A 20,164-nucleotide genomic window follows, 5' to 3' on the forward strand; every position below is an offset into this window, starting at 1 on the left:
TGTCCATAGGTGTTGTTTGACTGGCCGTAAAGTCTCAAGGCGGAGGCTTCCCGTACAGACGGAAGTATCCCCGATGATAATGGGTCAAGATGAGAGGAGATGTGGGGGTCAAATCTGCTGGGGCCCCGTGCACCAATCTGCCCATTGCGGCAAGTCTGGTTCTTATAACAGGAGACATGGGCGATGTGTCCGCGTCCGTAGGAGAAGGGGGCGAGTAGTGCATGGGTACGTCTCCTGGTGGTGTCAGTTCTTGTGCTGGCACCGATATGATGGTGAGAAGACTGCGTTGTGAGTAATGAGAGATTCCAGTATCCCGAGCGTCAGGTAGAGCCGAAGGTGGTGTAGCGGCATCCAGAACAGGCGTTGCCGGCACACAAGGGCCAATCTGGTCCGAATGACACACTGCAACACCCTTGTCTGTCTGGATTTCATACAGACGTCAGCCACGGTGTCGTAAGATGCGGCCAGGACTCCATTTTGGCCGCCTGCCATATCCCCGTACCCATACAAGGTCGTCGTCGGTGAACCGGCCAAGCGAAGGCACCTGCGGCCGTGAGGTGGAAGGCCGCAGAAGATGAAGTAGCATGTGGGGCTGTCGGCCATGTAAGAGCTCAGCTGGGCTGTAGTCGCCCATGGGGGTGAAACGGTAAGAAGCCAGAAATTGGAGAAGCGCATCATCAGCAGCAGAAGAAGTCAGGAGTTTCCTCATCTGAGCCTTAAATGTGTGGACCAGTCATTCAGCCTCACCATTTGACTGTGGATGGAACGGAGGGGCCGTGACATGCATGGCGCTGTGACGGGCACAAAAATCCGCAAAATCGGAAGAGGCAAATGCGGACCATTATCAGTAACAAGAGTAGAGGGAAGGCCTTCCAAAGAGAAAATGTGAGCTAGAGCATTGGTGGTTGCCGCAATGGTAGGCGACGTGCAATGGACAATGAAAGGAAAGTTAGAGTAGGCGTCAATAACAAGAAGCCAATAAGAACCTAAAAAAGGTCCCGCGAAGTCAGTATGAATACGCTCCCAGGGCTTCTCAGGCGAAGGCCACGGTGACAAAGATGACTTCGGGGCGGCGGCCTGCGACGTACAAGGGCCGCAGGCAGCGACCATGTGTGCGATTTCAGAGTTGATGCCGGGCCAGTACACATGACAGCGCACCAGAGATTTTGTTCGAGAGACACCCCAGTGCCCTTGGTGAAGGAGGCGCAAGACCGAGCACGCAAAGACGCAGGTACCACAACACGTGGCAAAATATTTTTGGTGGAAAGGAGGATAACACCATCCCTAGCCGTGAGGCGGTAACACAAAGCGTAGTAGTTTCGCAACGAATCAGAAGTCTTAGCGGACGGACGATCTGGCCAACCCTTCTGAATACAGCGTAAAACCCGGGACAGGGTAGGGTCAGAACCCGTAGCAGCCAACAGCCGGTCCACGGTGATGGGGAACCCGTCCACAACCTGCTGCTCGGCAACATCCAGGTGGAAACACAAAAGTTCGTCCCTTCTGAATGCCAGATCAGGACCCATGGGAAGGCGATACAGTGCATCAGCATTCGCATGTTGAGCCGTCGGCCGGAAATGAATCTCATAATTGAAACGAGACAAGTAAAGAGCCCAACGCTGGAGGCGGTGTGCAGCCTTGTCGGGAAGTGATGTTGATGGATGAAACAAGGAAACAAGTGGTTTGTGATCCGTAACAAGGTGAAATTTGGATCCATAGAGAAAAACACCAAACTTATGAAGAGCATAAATAATGGCCAAATCTTCTTTTTCAATTTGAGAATACTTTTGTTGGGCATCCGTGAGCATTTTGGAGGCATAAGCAATGGGTTGTTCAGAACTGTCAGAAAAACGGTGCGCAAGGACTGCACCGACCCCGTATTGAGAGGTGTCCGTGACAAGAACAAGATGTTGGGCAGGTCGATAAGTAGCCGGGCACGGGGCCTGTTTCAGTATAGTCATCAATTTATGGAAAGCCACATCGCATGATGCGGACCAGTGAAAAGGCACGTTTTTATGCAACAGGCGATGCAACGGCTGAGCCACAGAAGCAGCAGACAGTAAAAACTTGTGATAGTATGCTGTTTTCCCCAAGAAGGCCTGCAGTTCCTTAACAGATGTAGGGGGAGGAAGGGCATCGATCGCAGCGACAGTTTGTTGAAGCAGACGAATTTCATCCTGAGAGAGTTGAAACCCCAAGGACGTGATAGATGCCTGAAAAAATTTTGATTTCTGAAGATTACACTTAAGACCGGCAGTCTGTAAGACATGAAAAAGTGTGCGGAGATTTTGAAGATGTTCATCAGTGGTGGAGCCAGTGACAACAATGTCGTCCTGGTAATTTATACACCCAGGTACAGTGAGCAATAATTGTTCCAAGAATCGCTGAAAGAGAGCAGGGGCGCTGGCAACCCCGAATGGCAATCATTGGTATTGATAGAGGCCAAAAGGCGTGTTAAGGACCAGAAACTGCCGGGAAGCAGTGTCAAGAGGAAGTTGATGATCAGCTTCTGACAGGTGAAGCTGGCCTCCAGCAAGTTTAGTGAACAATTCTTCAGGTCGAGGCATAGGGTAAGTATCGATAAGGCATTGAGCATTTACAGTGGCTTTGAAATCGCCACAGAGACGAATATCACCATTTGGCTTAGCAATGACAGCGACAGGAGAGGACCACTCACTAGAAGTGATAGGAAGCAAGACCCCTGAAGCAGTGAGATGTTCCAGCTCCCATTTGACCTGATCACGAAGGGCCACAGGAATGGGCCGAGCCTGAAAAAACTTAGGCCGAGCAGTGGGTTTGAGCGTGATATGAGCTTCAAAGTCGTTTGCACGGCCTAACCCAGGAGAAAAAAGGGACAAAAATGTCGTCGACAATGAATCCAATTGAGCATAAGGAATAGCATCAGAGACGATATTGACAGAGTCATCTATGGAGAACCCAAAAACGTGAAAGGCATCGAAACCAAAAAGATTCTCCACGTTACTATGGTCGACCACAAATATGGGAACAGTGCGAACGACAGATTTGTGAGATACCTCAGCATCAAGTTGTCCCAAGAGAGAAATCTTCTGTTTATTGTAAGTCCATAATTGCCTAATGACAGGTGACAGGATTGGAGAACCCAACTGAAGATACGTCTGAGAATTGATGATAGTGGCAGCAGAATCAGTATCCACCTGCATGCAAACATCTCGACCAAGTATTTGGACAGTGAGGAATAACTTCCCTGAAAGGGAAGAAGTACAATTGACAGACAACACTGAATCAGAATCAGCGTCATGTTCATTAACATCATGTATGCGGTCGGATTTGCAAACGGATGACACATGACCCTTTTTTCTTGTATTTGTGACACATTGCCCAACGTTGTGGACAATCTTCTCGTGAATGTTTCGTAAAACACCGTGGACATGAAGGTAGTTGCCGTGGATTTTGCTGCAGTTTCTTAGAGGTTTGTTTATGGTTAGGCTGAGGCTGCGCTTGGGAGCGTACTGCGGTCATGTCGGCCAGCGGGGACACGCCACACGCTTCGTCAACAGCGCACAGAGGTTGTATTTCCCCGACGTCGCCCCATGCCTCTATTTGCGCTCCAGCGGCACAAGAAATTTCAAAAGACTGAGCGATGGATAGGACTTCATCTAGAGTCGGATTGGCCAACTGAAGGGCATGTTGCCTAACTTCTTTGATGGGCACCGATCGGATAATAGCATCCCGTACCATGGAATCGGCGTAGGATTCTTTGTGAACTTCAGTAACAAATTGACACTTTCTACTGAGGCCATGAAGTTCAGCAGCCCAAGCGCGATAGGATTGATTTGGTTGTTTTTGACAACGATAAAAGACAACACGAGAGGCTACCACATGTGTTTGCTTTTGAAAATAGACGGACAGAAGTGAGCACATTTCAGCAAAGGACAAAGATGCAGGATCTTTCAAAGGAGCCAATTGCGATAACAACCGATACATTTTAGGTGAAATCCATGACAGGAACAGAGACTTACATGTTTGTTCGTCCGCGACATGAAATGCCAAGAAGTGCTGTCAAACACGTTTTTCATAATCAGACCAGTCTTCTGCCGTCTCACTGTAAGGGGGAAAAGTAGGTAGAGACAACGACGAGAGACGCCCCACATTTGACGCTGCAACGAAATCACGAATCGCATTTGTGAGAAGCATTTGCTGTTTTATGAGACCTTGCAATAGTTGCTCTAAAGTAGCCATGGAAACATGTGGGTCAACGATGGAAAAGAAAAATCCCATCCTCATCGCCAATTGTAATAACTTCAAGTTGAACAACTATATTTCGAGGAAGATGCAATACGTGAAAGTCACAGATCAAGTAAACAGAGTAAGACATGTGTACACTTTAACAGTCAAATCATAATTGAGTCCAAGTCTAGCGGCCACTGGCTGTCTGGCCACTTAGGTGGCGCTGCTGCTGCAAGGCTGGCAGACAGCGCCGCATGTAGAGGACGCGCATAACTGCGCGGCAGCACTTTGAAAGGTCGGCGAGTCACAACACTAGAGCTTTGTGGGAACAATATTTTCATGTCTGGGGTTTCATAACCTATCTCTCTCTGCATCATTATTTTATTTAACAATTTAATAAGAAGTTGACTAAGGTATTTTCCAGAATTCATAATGCATCTTTATTCACTTGCATGGGTTTTTACACAAGAGTTGATGAACAGATTGACTTGACACTCATTCGCATTAGCATTCATGATGCATCTTTATTCATTTGCATGGTTGTTTACACAAGAGTTGATGAACAGATTGACTTGACACTCATTCGCATTAGCATTTAACAACCAGTAAAGTGACCTGTGTTTGTACAAAGCCTAAATGATACTAAAAGTTGCAAATGACATTACTACATAGTTGCTGAACTAGTTTGGAGCACAGTCAACCACACATATAGTCCAGAAAACAAAGACTGTTGACAACTAAATGTAGACGTACATTTTGAAGCTGTCACTAAGCCTTATTTATGTAGAGTTCGAATACAAGATTCTTAGTATTCCTGCAATGTGTGTCATGAATTATCGTGGAAAGTCTTGAGGATTACCATCATTCACATTTAAAAAAATAAAACACTAAAGCCACTGCAGTGTTTGTAGTGCACACATGTAACTGTGGCAGTAATCATTTTTACTCCTCCAGAAGAGAGTCATGGTAATCCCCAAAATGTTAAACTTTGATTCTAAACTGCAGCAGCTATGCTGAGAATGAGGTTCACAAGTGTTCTTCCTGAAAAGACATTAATGACACAGGACTTTGGACCACACTGGTTTTTATTCTATTTTATATATTGCTAAACAGATATTCCAGCTGTGGATCAATATCCATGCAACAAACTAAAAGTACTTTTAAAATGTGGTAAAACTAGCACAAACAAGTCTTGCGCTGATCATTGACAAAGGCTTGTGTTATATTTCCAAAGTTAACTGCAAGAAGAGTAAATTCAAATAAAAAGAGGCTCATCACTCTTGGCTAACACATTACTGATGAGTAAAACGAACGCACTGAGGCAACAAAAGAAACGATATGAAGCCAAGGACAATGTGCAGCTTGTACTATAAGTTGCATAATGGTGAACAATGTACTACATTGTTCATTGTCTTCATGTAATTGCATATCTTTCCAGCACTTTGTCTCAAATATGACCATAAAATTGCATTTGCATCCCAGTACATCCCAGTAATTTGTGAAAATGAAAAAGTAACATACAAAACTGAGCCATATCACATTATGTTATTTTTTATTCAAGTAAAGTTACATTTACATTTGTACTAAAAACAAGTATAGATGAGATTCATTAGATGTGGTGTAAGAATGCGGCAGTGAGCAAAATTGAAGATGTTCAGAGATATGTACAATGTGGAAAAATAGAAACTCAATTATAGTAAACATTCATTCATCTTTGGTATAAAACATTTTGCTCATAGTAGCTCACCATATGTTTACGGACTCAGAAATGCTTCATGAAGTACAAAATGCATCACAGCATTCTCATGTATCATTTAAGCTAATACTATGAAGTACTTGTAGTAGATCAGATACAAACATCTTAAGTTTAATTACTTCAATAGATTACAATATACTAGTTACTCAAGTATGGCACATATCAAGTAAAAAAAGTTTTTGGCCTTACATATGGTTTTCCCACCTCATGTAACAAACTGTACTGGGGAGGGAAACTGAGAAGATATAAAAAAAATCATTATTACAGTCTCATTAAGGAGACTGCTTGTTCACTTGTACTTTTTCCTCTGTCTTGAAAGTTCTAGTTGCATGTATATGAGCTCACTCTTAAGCTGGATCCCACAACATTTCTTATTCACTGCAACATAATGTTGCTATAGGTAACTCTTCACAGAATTTGTTCAACTGGTTCCTTGAATTTTTCCAGTTCTAATTGAAAAAATGTCTACCCACAAAATAAAATTTATGTAAGTAATTAGAATGTTTGTTAACACCAGTACACATAGACAAAATTTAATAATGTTACACAAGCATATTATTTGAACCAGTGATATTAGAATACAAAAAGTCTGTTAACTCATCGGAATATCATCTTAGAAATAGTGAGACATAGCTTAATGTTCTCATTCACATAAATACCTTATAGTTTCTCAGAAACAACTTTAAAAGTCTTGAAAAAACTAAAATTCCTATAGAGTGCACACTGAAGCCATCTGTGTTTTTAGAAGGCCAAACAGATTAATGGCAAGATGGCTGTCACGGAACTACAAAAGAGGAAATAACACATGACAGCCATTTTACAGCAACGTAGTTGTTTGCACTGCAGACAATTGCAGCTATGAACAACTGATTAATTTTACATTTAAATTAGGGAAAAGTAATAATGTTGGAAAAAATTATATGCCTCGTTTGATCTTCTCCTCTTCACAGATTTTTGTGTTATTCATCCTAGGACTTCAAGATGTGAAAATAACTTCTCAGACTTAGTTTTCACAATATCTGATCCAGCTTATGAGGATTAACAGCCTATTTCACAGAGCAAAGACCTCAGGTAGGTAAAATACAATACATGTACTTTGTTTCTTTGGTATACTTACTGCAAAGAATTCTCAGTATTGCAGAACATATAATTAGCCAACCCCATAAAACAAAGTCATTAGATCCTAAACACTTATCAAAATCTTAGTATCTATACAAACTGATGTTCACATGACTGTTCATATTAGCAGCAAGCATGCTTCATGTAATCATTACAACAGTTCTTTTTACTATAGATAATGACTTCATTAAATACGTTACAGGCAGTGATCAACAAAATAATATATTTAAAAATGATTTCTTCTCACCATCCTTCGATAAAACATAAGGCTGCACTTTTAAAGAAAATTTCAACAATCCCTTCACTTTTTCAGTCACTTTTTGCAAATAAATACAAATATAATGAGAGCACCATTATTCCACTGCACACCATCTTCATTTGACTGGCAGGTTTAGTACGTAATGCTGCTTTCACAGGCCGTAGTTTTTCATGGAGACTAATATGAATGAAGCAATCAAGGTTCCAGCACTAGCCGTTTCCAACATCCCTCTGGAAGAGTAGCTTGTATGGCTTCTATGTTGTCAACTTCTTGTTGCAGTCTTCTTAGCTCTTCTTCATGGCTCTTAATCCACTGGTTCTAGTGAAAGATATAAATTATTTTAGTGTTAATGCTAGTACAATGGTCAGATTAATGAAGCATAATTTTATAAAGGCACACATGATAATGAGGAAGACAATGAAGTGAACATATCTACAAATACTGTGAGATATACCTGTTCCAGTCTGTAATACTTGAGTGTTTCTATTCTTTCCTCTATATTAGCATTTCGTAATTCATTTTCTGCAACAGAAAGTCTTCTTTCCAGGTCATCCAATGCAGCTGCATCTATGAGAAGAAAACATGACAAAGAACCATTACAAATTATGATACTTAGACCTTCTTCAAACATTTCAGTTGCTTTTCATAATAAAAGTCAGTCATCAGTTGCAAATATATATCTTAGTATGTTTTGCCAGTTTGGACAAACTGATTTGGCATTTTCAGAAGCCTACAAAATTCGGTATATTACAAATCTTTGAACCTTGGGTATTCATGTATGTGAAGTATATTACAAAAATTTACCTAGTATTGGTTTCACGGAAGCATAATGCCATGATATGTCCAGAAATGTAAATATTGTGATTATTGTAAACCAAACTGACAATTTACAGTAACTGAATCACATCTACGTATAGGTCAAGCTGTTGACTAGCAGCAAGAAACATATATCAGAGCATATGAAAAATATAATCTAGGTATATGAAGATAGTTACATACAATTCACTTGAAAAAAAATTGCGCATAGCTTTAAGTAAGTGTAATATATTTCTTATACTGCTCATAAATGTATAGCCACAGTCTGAAGATTTATAACAACTCTTATTTTGTAGGCTTCTGGAGGTGACAAATTAATTTGTCAAAACTGGAAAAGTGTAATAAAAATATATTTGCAACTGACAATTTTATTCTGAAAAATATATACTGTAGCTGGTGAAAACTACAGCTACAAATAAAATAATTTCAATTGTTACTAATGTGGATAGACAATTTTATTCTGAAAAATATATACTATAGTTGGTGAAAATTACAGCCACGAATAAAATAACATCAGTTGTTAATAATCTGGATAATATACTGAAAGTTTCTCAGACTCTTCATTCCAAGATCACCTCCTTTAGTAGAGGTCTTTTGTGCTCCCTGCCACCGTTGGATAAGCAGCTGCCGGCAGCAAGTCGTATACTCTTAGCTCACTAATTTGTTACATAGCTTAATTCTTAATTTCTTTGCATTTTTTGGGTACTTGCATTGTTTAATTCATAAATTTTGGGTGTATTATAGTATGTGACAGTTGTAGCATCGCGTTTTAGTACCTGAATAGTGTAAAATCGCGCAGTCTCCTTCTGCTGCCGAGCAGTGTGTCAGCAGTGCGCAAGTAGCAGCATTACTGCATTTACTAGGCAATCTTGTATTTTAATAACCATTTTAATTTTGTGTTGAATTGTTTGTGCTCTCTGTAGATTAGTTCAGACGTTCTTTGCACAACAGTATTTAGCATGATAGGGACTGTGACTGCTGTGTTCGGATGCGGGCTGAGTTGGCATCCCTTCGCTCCCAGCTTCAGGCAGTGTTGGCTTCAGTCACACAGCTTGAGGCTGTTGCCAATGGGAATCACTGTGGGGGTCCAGATGGGGGTTTGTCGGGGGCGGCCAGCTCATCCCACACATCCCCTGATCGGACTACGACTGTGGCTGCCCGGGATACTGCCCACATGGAGGCTGACCCCTCACCCGTGGTAGAGTGGGAGGTCATCTTGACGTGTGGCAGGGGGTGAAAGACATTCCGGAGGACTGAACGGAAGGCCTCTCCAGTTTGTCTGATGAACCGGTTTCAGGCTCTGCTTGTCCTGTTCCAGAGGTTGCCCCTCAGTCTGCAAGATCCAGGCGGTCGCAGAGGGTGGGCTTACTGGTAGTTGGGAGCTCCAACGTCAGGCGTGTAATGGGGCCCCTTAGGGATACGGCAGCAAGAGATGGGAAGAAAACCACTGTGCACTCCGTGTGCATACCGGGTGGAGTCATTCCAGATGTGGAAAGGGTCCTTCCGGATGCCATGAAGGGTACAGGGTGCACCCATCTGCAGGTGGTCGTTCACGTTGGCACCAATGATGTGTGTCGCTATGGATCAGAGGAAATCCTCTCTGGCTTCTGGTGGCTATCTGATTTGGTGAAGACTGCCAGTCTCACTAGCAGGATGAAAGCAGAGCTCACCATCTGCAGCATCGTTGACAGGACTGACTGCGGACCTTTGGTACAGAGCTGAGTGGAGGGTCTGAATCAAAGGCTGAGACGGTTCTGTATGGGCTGCAGATTCCTCGACTTGCGCCATAGGGTGGTGGGGTTTCGGGTTCCGCTGGATAGGTCAGGAGTCCACTACACACAGCAGGTGGCTACACGGGTAGCAGGGATTGTGTGGCGTGGACTGGGTGGTTTTTTTAGGTTAGATGGCCTCGGGCAAGTACAGAAAGGGCAACAGCCTCAAAGGTTGCGGGGCAAAGTCAGGACATACGGGGATCAAGCAGCAGTCGGTATTGTAATTGTAAACTGTCGAAGCTGTGTTGGTAAAGTACCAGAACTTCAAGTGCTGATAGAAAGCACTGAAGCTGAAATTGTTATAGGTACAGAAAGCTGGCTGAAACCAGTGATAAATTCTGCTGAAATTTTTACAAAGGCACAGATGGTGTTTAGAAAGGATAGACTGCATGCAACCAGTGGTGGCGTGTTTGTCGATGTTAGTAGTAGTTTATCCTGTAGTGAAATAGAAGTGGATAGTTCCTGTGAATTATTATGGGTGGAGGTTACACTCAACAACCGAGCTAGGTTAATAATTGGCTCCTTTTACTGACCTCCCGACTCAGCAGCATTAGTGGCAGAACAACTGAGAGAAAATCTGGAATTCATCTTGCATAAATTTTCTCAGCATGTTATAGTCTTAGGTGGGGATTTCAATTTACCAATGTAGACTGGGACACTCAGATGTTTAGGACGGGTGACATTACACTGAGTGCACGATCTGAAAATTACCTCGAGCAATTAAACAGAGAACTGACTCGTGGAGATAACATCTTGGACCTACTGATAAAAACCAGACCCCTAACTTTTCGACTTTGTAAGCACAGAACTGGGAATCAGTGATCATAAGGCCATTGCAGCATCCCTGAGTGTGGAAGTAAATAGGAATATAAAAAAAGAGAGGAAGGTTTACCTGTTTAGCAAGAGTAATAGAAGGCAGATTTCAGACTACCAATCGTAAAATGCATTTTAGACAGGTACATGCCAAGTAAAACTGTGAAGGACGGGAAAAACCCACCGTGGTTCAACAACACTGGGCCTGATGGGATACCAATTCAATTCTACACAGAGTATGCGAAGGAGCTCGCCCCCCTTCTAACAGCCGTGTACCAAGTCTCTAGAGGAACGGAAGGTTCCAAATGATTGGAAAAGAGCACAGGTAGTCTCAGTCTTCAAGAAGGGTTGTTGAGCAGATGCGCAAAACTATAGACCTATATCTCTGACATCGATCTGTTGCAGAACATTAGAACATGTTTTTTGCTCGCGTATCATGTCATTTCTGGAAACCCAGAATCTACTTTGTGGGAATCAACATGGATTCCGGAAACAGCGATTGTGTGAGACCCAACTCGCTTTATTTGTTCATGAGACCCAGAAAATATTAGATACAGGCTCCAAGGTAGATGCCATTTTCCATGACTTCCGGAAGGCGTTTGACACAGTTCCGCACTGTTGCCTGATAAACAAAGTAAGAGCCTAAGAAATATCAGACAAGCTGTGTGGCTGGATTGAAGAGATTTTACCAAACAGAACACAGCATGTTGTTCTTAATGGAGAGATGTCTACAGACGTTAAAGTAACCTCTGGCGTGCCACAGGGGAGTGTTATGGGACCATTGCTTTTCACAATGACCTAGGAGATAGTGTCGGAAGTTCCATGTGGCTTTTCGCGGACGATGCTGTAGTATACAGAGAAGTTGCAGCATTAGAAAATTGCAACGAAATGCAGGAAGATCTGCAGCAGATAGGCACTTGGTGCAGGGAGTGGCAACTGACCCTTAACATAGACAAATGTAATGTATTGCGAATACATAGAAAGAAGGATCCTTTATTGTATGATTATATGATAGCAGAACAAACACTGGTAGCAGTTACTTCTGTAAAATATCTGGGAGTATGCGTACGGAATGATTTGAAGTGGAATGATCGTATAAAATTAATTGTTGGTAAAGCGGGTGCCAGGCTGAGATTCATTGGGAGAGTCCATAGAAAATGTAGTCCATCAACAAAGGAGGTGGCTTACAGAACACTCGTTCGACCTATACTTGAGTACTGCTCATCAGTGTGGGATCCGTACCAGGTCGGGTTGACGGAGGAGATCCAAAGAAGAGCGGCACGTTTTGTCACAGGGTTATTTGGTAAGCGTGATAGCGTTACGGAGATGTTTAGCAAACTCAAGTGGCAGACTGCAAGAGAGGCTCTCTGCATTGCAGTGTAGCTTGCTGTCCAGGTTTCGAGAGGGTGCGTTTCTGGATGAGGTATTGAATATATTGCTTCCCCCTACTTATACCTCCCGAGTACATCACGAATGTAAAATTAGAGAGATTTGAGCATGCATGGAGTTTTTTTATAGGCATTCTTCCCGCAAACCATACGCGATTGGAACAGGAAATGGAGGTAATGACAGTGGCACGTAAAGTGCCCTCCGCCACACACCGTTGGGTGGCTTGCGGAGTATAAATGTAGATGTAGATGTAAACAATGTTAACTCTGTTACTGTATTTAGCTTCTTGTTGCTTGAAGAAGAAGAAAAAAATGGTCAATTCTTAATGAAAACTGCAATTTCTGGCCACGTGAACCGTATGATACCACTTTGCGCTGTATACGCTAAGTGACGAATCGTAATGAGCACACACTGTTATGATATTAATTGATCAAATTCATGAAATAAGGTTTCTTTGAGCATAATAATAATAATAATGAATTATGATTGAATTGTTGTGAAACATAGTTTCTATTCAAATGTATGCCCAACAAACAAACACGAGTTGAAAATCAAACTTAGAAAATTTAGATATCAAAATGTATTTGTAAATACTGTTTAACTTTATGTAAATGTCCATGATTTATGTTAGCATCAAAATCAAACATGTATTTAAAAAGTTATTTTCCGTAAATTAAGTGTTATTATAAAAAGGTATCTTGAATATTTTGCAATGATAAATATTTTAATTCGGCATGTTTATTATCCTGAAGTGATTATAATGATTTATAAATCCAAATTCTGTAACTTTTTATAGGAAAGGAATTAATTTTTCACTGTAAAATACTGATATTACCGTTTTAAACATTGTCTGTTCTCATGCCGTGATTGTTGTAAACAATGTTAGAAACGGCACCAACAGCTGAAGGAGTCTGTCAGTGAAGTTCAGTTTGGTCAGATTTTATAAAACTGAGTGTGATGTCATTTGTGATGCATTAAACAATTTACAAAGCACAATCCTGAAATTAAGGCGAACTGATGACTTTCTTACAGGTGGAGATAAAATGCAGTGAGGAGATACATCCAATCTTCAACATCAAGAATCTGAGCTGAATATTAACCTTTGTGGTACAATGAATGGTTACATTTTATGTCTCACTTCTAGTTCAAGTAGTACTGTTGCTCACAAATTTGGCTACTTACTCTGCAGCTTCTTGATGCAAAAGGAATTTATTTTCATTTGATAACAAACCTTATGGAATATGAATTTTAAATTAGCTAATGAGTTTTGTTTCTTTCAATTCTGTGTTAATCAGCATATCTGCACAAATCTTCTAATAATTTATGTCATTAAGCTTTCCAATGTTTTTATCCCAGAAGGTACAGCTGGAATAACATTTAACAAAAAAAATGTTATCATCAAACTCTGATGTCTTTTGCATAACCTTCTGCACAATATTGCAGTAACTGGACTTTTATTCTGCAAGTTCTGAACGTATCTTATTTATTTGAGGGTACTTTCATTTTGGACTGTTAATTCATGATTGAAACCACAGAAAAGCTTAGTAACAGAGCATAAATCATGTTCTAATTATTATTTTACAAACAGCTGCTTGTGTTTAGATGAGTTTCTACCCCTTTTTACAAACCACAGTTTTTTGTTTAAACATGATTTTGCAAAAAAACTCCTTGCAAAAAATACATTACAAAGAAGAGCTACACCAGTCACAGTATGCTCAATTGTTAGTTTGATGGCTTCTGGGTTACTGCTTCAGTCCAAATTAAGACAAAAACTTTTTAACTGTATACTACCACTCCAGAGCGGAATAGGTCCCATTTCTTTTTTCTTTTTTTTTTTTTTTAAGAAAGTTCAGGACAGGTAGTTCTTGATGGTCCTCTTCACATCCTTGCACTACTCAAAAGATGTCCAGATAAAAATCATGTGTTTTGCATAGCACTACTTAAATGTTATTATAGTTTAAATTAGTGTGCTTCATTTTCCATCACTGTGTGTATTATACCTTCATACATAGCAAAAAGAGACCTTTTAGGCACATATATAATCATTTTAACCTTACATTTTAAATAATATAAAGAATATAATGATCTAACAATGGAACATTCAGGATGGAACACAACAAATGGAAAATATAGATTGCTACTCGCCACATAGATGAGGTGTTGTGTTGCAGACAAGCACAATGATAAAATAATGCTAAAACATTTGAGCTCTCAATCAGAGTACTTCTTCTCACTTTGGAAGAAGGACTCTGTATGAAAGCTTAAACATTTCAGCATTCTTTTTCATTGTGCCTGTCTGCCACTCAGTGCCTCCTCTTTGTAGTGAGTAGCAATCTATCCTTTCCATATTGTTAAATATAAAATTCTGTTATTTATGATGATGTCTTATTGTCCTGATTATTAATGACATCCAAATCTTAGCCTTTAAGCTTTCACTACTTATCCTCAGATAAATTTGAGAGAGAAAAGGGTTTTCTCACTCAGTACCACCTTTTCTGAGACATCACTCAGGAAAGTATGCTGGAATCCAGTTACTCTCAGTTAATTTACGTCCCATAATAAGTTAGGAATTAAAAGTTCACGTATGGTGGGGCAAGTCATTAGTTACATAATGACATAAATTAATGTTTTATGCATGTATAGATTCACTACTGATTGCTTATACTATTGCTAACAGACAGGAGTTGTAATTTCCAAAAACTGTGTAAAAAGTGGTGGGTAGTAATTAATAACTAACACCTCTATATCTCCTTCTGGAGGGAAAAAAAGGGACTTAGAAATGTTCAGCATACAACCCTATGTAAAATTTAATTTGTGATGTGAATGAAAAATGCTTCATTCCACATCATTACGATTTATTGTGCAAAATGCTCCATGAAACAGGAAACTCACTAACTAATTAATTATTGATATATGGTTCATGACATCATCTGTAGGCATAATCCATATCATTTCAGGCAGCAGGGCTACCGTACCTTCATAGTCTCAGATGTTACTGAATTTAGCGTATGTTAAAATTTAGGAGTAAGTAAGAAACACATATTTTTTTGTTTTCTCCAATAAAATTTCTGCCCCGAGATACAGGACTCTAAAGATGACACTGTGAACACCATTTTGAAGATGCGGATTTCAGAAAATTTTTTAAAATGCTTTATCTCTGTAACATTTCTAGGTTTTGTTAGAGTTTTTTATTTGAAAGATAATTGCTTTATGATTACAATGGTATCCTTTGTTTGAACATATCTGTCAATGTTCTTTTGCTGTCGGCTTTTGAAATTTTTTTATAATTCACAGAAAATTTTTTTTTTCAAAAATGCCAATCCAGAAAATTAAGATTTTTTTCTGTTGATTAGTACCATGTAGTATTATATTCTGTATAAAGGACAGCTTCCACTTTTAATTTGGACAGGTTTTATTTTAAAAAATCAATTTTTTTAACTTTCAAGTTGTTTTTTAAAAATTTCTTTTTCACAATGTTTATTTCTGTTGTCTTTGTTGCAATTATTTCTTACTGCTTTCTTTGTTGCAGTTATTTCTTACACTTTGCTGTAGTTTCTTTGTCATGGTTGCCCATTGCAGGTTTCTGTATTGTAGTATTTCAGTGCTAATTTGTCTGCTGAAGAGGCTTCTAAGGAATCAGACCATCCATTGAGTTGTGTGTTTTCGTGAGGAACTAGCCAGTTGACACAGTTGCAGCATGTTTTGTGAAAAGGACTGCTTGAAATGTCTTCTGACTGGGGCCACAGGAGAGTGAAATGTGCTGACTATTTGCATATCCATAAAAGAGTGATATATAAGACAAGCAAAAAACAGACTTTGTTCAGGTTGGGGAATAAGTGTTCTCATTTGAAGACTCTGTTTCAAAGTGAAGATGTTTCCAGTGACAACTTTTTGTTTTCTAAATGTCTTGACAGAATAACAACAATGATAGTATCTGAACAAGGTGAAGCCTCCCATGGTGCAGATGATGCAAATTTTGCATCAATAGTGGAAGAATTAAATACTCTGAATCAGTCACCTTCAGAAGTAGGTCAGTGAAATCGAGTCCTAAGCTCCATGCATCAATAAAGCACAGAGAAATTACCAAAGCTATGGATGAATACATTACAGCAAAACTGACCACACTCTTCGGAATAGAAATTCCATCTTCAGAAGAAAATGAACCAAAGCACTCTTGCACCTTTTGCCAGAAATTTTTCACAAATATCAATTCAGCTGTTGAATACTGTGCATCCTACAGTGAAAAGGTGCAAGTTTTAACTATCATTCCAGACACATTTCCAAAGAAAACAATTTTGGACCACATTCCACCAGTATCAAAGTACATGGTAGACAAATCAATAAATGTGAGGTCTGTAAAAGGAGTCTTTGGAAGACCAGATCCCTATTATGGTCATCCTGTAGAATCAGCTCAAGTTCAAATAGTACAGTCATTTTATCTGGAAGATAAATGGGACTGTTATCACCAGAGTGCCAACAAGAAAGACACTATAACTGTAATAGTTGAAGGTCAAAAAGTCGCAACTATACAACTTCACATACTGGAAGATCAAAATTTTATGCACCATGACTTGAGTGGGTAGTTCCACACCTGCCTAGAAATGTCTGTTTATGTGTGTACAGTGCAAAATTTGAACCTCGTGTGGTAAATTTGAAGAGCTTACCGAAGCACGTGACACTGACACTTTGGTTGGACATGTGAAGTCATTAGTAGTCTGTGATGTAAAGTGAGAGACTTGTTTGTTTCAAGAATGTGATGACTGCCCTGGAAAGCGAGGACTGTCTTCACAGACACTTGGCTTGGAAGACGTAGCAGATAACTCTGCAGAAATTACATACGTGACATGGGAGGAAAATAAACTAATTAAGAAAACTGATGGCTTTGACAGTTTCATTGATGAACTTGGTAAATGGTCAGTAAAAGCAATAACACACCAGCATCTGAAGAAATTGCAACAACACATTGCAGAAGAGAAATCATGTGTACAGGCTGAAGAACTATGTTTAGTGCTTCACTGTGATTTTGCTGAGAACTAGTCTGTAATTCCCCCACAAGAAGTACAAGGATATCATTGGAGTAATAAACAGGTTTCAAGTTTTACAGGAGTGACATATTTTGAAAACAAGACCACAAGTGTTGCAGTTATTTAAGTGATGACACAGGACATGACTCAGCACATGCTTTGCTAGCAATGTGCAAAATTCTTCAACTGCAAACAAGGGCAGAGAAGATCATCATTATTTATGATGGTGCTCCTAGTAATTTTAAAAATTGCTGCCAGCTCTTTGAATTGAGTAAGTCGCTTGTCCCAACTGACTGGGTATACAGTGCTACTGGTCACAGGAAGGGGCTGTGTGATGGTGTAGGTCTGCTGAAGCACCATGCTGCAAAACATAATCTTTCCAGAGCAAATAAAGCTGTGATTTAGAATGCTGAGGATTTTATGAGAGTTGTGAAATTTTACACATCCACAGTCCTCATTCTTTTGTCAAAAGAAGAAATCGAAGACTTCCATGAGTAGAAAAAAGAAGAATTGTCCAAACAAACTACTCCTGTGAAAGGAATTCAGAAGACACATTTTTGGACTCAAAGTGATGGGCAAACTCATATTGCATACACTTTTTAGAGTAAGAAAGAAGAAATTTCGTTTGTTCAGCCAACACCTCAGAAACAGCAGGATAATATTCAGATTCACAACCTGAGAAGGGGGATGTTTGTGGCATTTGTGTGTGACTGCAACTGGTGGATTACAGTGGTTATAAACACCAGTTATTGTAGTGAACTTCATGCTACCACATGGACCAGCTGCTGGATATAGGTTTCCAGCTGAAGGACAGCAACAATGCCATCAGTGCTCACTTCCTCTTCACAATGTTTTGAAGATTGTCATTCTATATCAAAGGAAGATACTGAAGCAGTGGAACACGTTTTTAGTTCATTGAGTGGCTAATTTCAGTACAAAACAGAGTGGACAGAAGTTGAATAAATTGAAACTTTTAAGTCTTTGGACCTTTCATAAACATTTTGGAACCATTTAAAATGCTTGAAAAATGAGTGTTTTACTCATCTTTCAAAACTAAAATTATGTTAACTAAGGCTAGGTTTTGATTTTTTGAGCCTGTTATGTGATAATAAAACATGTTTAATGTACGGGAAAATTTTCAATTGTTTATAAAACCTGTTCAACCTAAAAGTGGAAGCTGTCCTTTTCAGGGAATGTAGAACTGTGTGGTACTAATCAACAGAGAAAAAAAAAAAATCAAAATTTTATGGGTTGGTATTTTTCCCATAAATTATAAAAAAGAGTTCAGAGTGCTACAGTAAAAGAACTTTGACAGATAAGTCCAAATGGACGATTTCTTTGTAATCACAAAACAATTATCTTTCAAATAAAAAAATGAACAAAATATCTAGAATTGTTCCAGAGGTGCAGAATTTTAAAATTGTTTCCAAAATTCGCATCTTCAAAATGGTATGAGCAGTATCTCTCTCTCTCTCTCTCTCTCTCTCTCTCTCACACACACACACACACACACACACACACACAAGCAGACTCTATAATTCAATAGCTATGTTACACAAGAAAATAATCAACCTACTTCATAGATCGTAAGTATTATGTTATTAGACATTTGATTTACCTATATCAGGCAACCTTGAAAGTTCTTCTATGATTGCTTGAACATCAGCTAATGCTGCCTGAATCTGATCTGTAGCTTCCGCAGCACTGCTTTTTGCTTGCCCAACTTTCGTTTTGGCCTAGAGAGCAGAACAAAGTTAGTTACTGTAAGTCATTTATACTGTTTCAATATGATGAAATTCACAGCATTTAAAGTAAAGATATGTAATACAGCAACATTTATACATTTTTCGTGGTAACTGGTACTAAGTTCAAAACAGTTTACAATTTATCAGCTATAATGCACATTTTGACCTAGCTACAGTATTACAGTTGGGGAATTATTTTTACCTCGTCAGTTAAGTTTCGGACTTTGCTTGCAGTGTCTTCAAATAATTTGACATTGTTGCCAGTTACAGCAACTCTTCCAGACAGTGCATCTGCTTCATCACGGAGCCTTACAGCCTCTGATTTTGTATCATTAGCTCGTTTTCTAATGGAGTCAGCTTCCTATATAAAAAGTAGAAGTTTAATTTCATGTGTGTAGTGTAGTAGAGCATGGGACATAATTAAAATGAATATGAATTCTCTATCTATCATCACCTAAATACGTGAAACTGAGGAATTTTACCTGTGATGCTTGCTCTGCAAATTTATTTTGAGCCTCCTGAGCTGTATCTCTAGCATACTGGGCATTCTGAACAGCTCCTGCCAATGCCTGCCGAGCTCTATCGGTCTTGTTTTCAGCTTCAGTTATCAGCCGCTCTATCTCAGGAACCTTTCCCAATGCTTCAGTAGCAAGATCCTTGCTGTCTTGCACCTGTTTGTCAAATGCTGTAAGTGCAAAATTACGCTTTTAATCTTTTAGAAATATTTCCATGGTTAAAGTTTATGTCAATTTAGTACTTATATTATGCTTAAATAATGACTGCATCTTCACTTTGTCTATCTAAAAAACCATTCCTACTTCATCTTTTTGGTATACCACTCTTAAGATTCTCAAATGTTTTTAACTATGAGGTTCATTCAAATGAAACCTGGTCAGTGTGTCTACTTTTGCCTTACACGTAAAGTGGCACCACGTAATTGTGGGTATGGTGGTGCCATCTATTGGTAGAGAGACTGACACATGAGCACCGTTTGATGTTGCATAGCACCAGTGAGGTTTCATGCCGAAGAGGAGATGGTCACACAATTTATTGTCTACTACTGAACATGCAGGCGAATAAGCAGGAACAACGAGGAGTGATTTGAATTTTGGTGGCGGAGGGAGTTGGAGGCTGTGAAATGTATCGATGGATGAAGACTGTGTACAGTGAGTACAGTTTGAGTCATTCAAGTGTTGTGGAATGGCACAAATGATTTCTTGATGGGTGAGAGTCACTGGAAGATGATGGTCATCCTGGACAGG

General features: G+C 39.7%; 1 protein-coding gene across 2 annotated transcripts in view; it reads right to left on the reverse strand.

Moving 5' to 3' along the window:
* Nucleotides 1–4,625: 4,625 nt before the first annotated feature.
* The window catches only part of LOC124613962 (laminin subunit gamma-1), a 1,180,138-nt gene continuing 1,164,599 nt past the window's right edge, over nt 4,626–20,164 (reverse strand). For both annotated transcript variants that reach the window (XM_047142745.1, XM_047142746.1), the window contains 5 exons: nt 19,385–19,587; nt 19,105–19,263; nt 18,776–18,893; nt 7,798–7,910; nt 4,626–7,661 (listed from right to left, as the gene is read on the reverse strand). In XM_047142745.1, the coding sequence (XP_046998701.1) occupies nt 7,539–7,661; nt 7,798–7,910; nt 18,776–18,893; nt 19,105–19,263; nt 19,385–19,587 (716 nt within the window). In that variant the 3' untranslated portion in view covers nt 4,626–7,538. The remainder of the gene's footprint in view (nt 7,662–7,797; nt 7,911–18,775; nt 18,894–19,104; nt 19,264–19,384; nt 19,588–20,164) is intronic.

This window comes from Schistocerca americana, chromosome 4, assembly GCF_021461395.2.
Source record: "Schistocerca americana isolate TAMUIC-IGC-003095 chromosome 4, iqSchAmer2.1, whole genome shotgun sequence".
Classification (NCBI taxonomy): domain Eukaryota; kingdom Metazoa; phylum Arthropoda; class Insecta; order Orthoptera; family Acrididae; genus Schistocerca; species Schistocerca americana.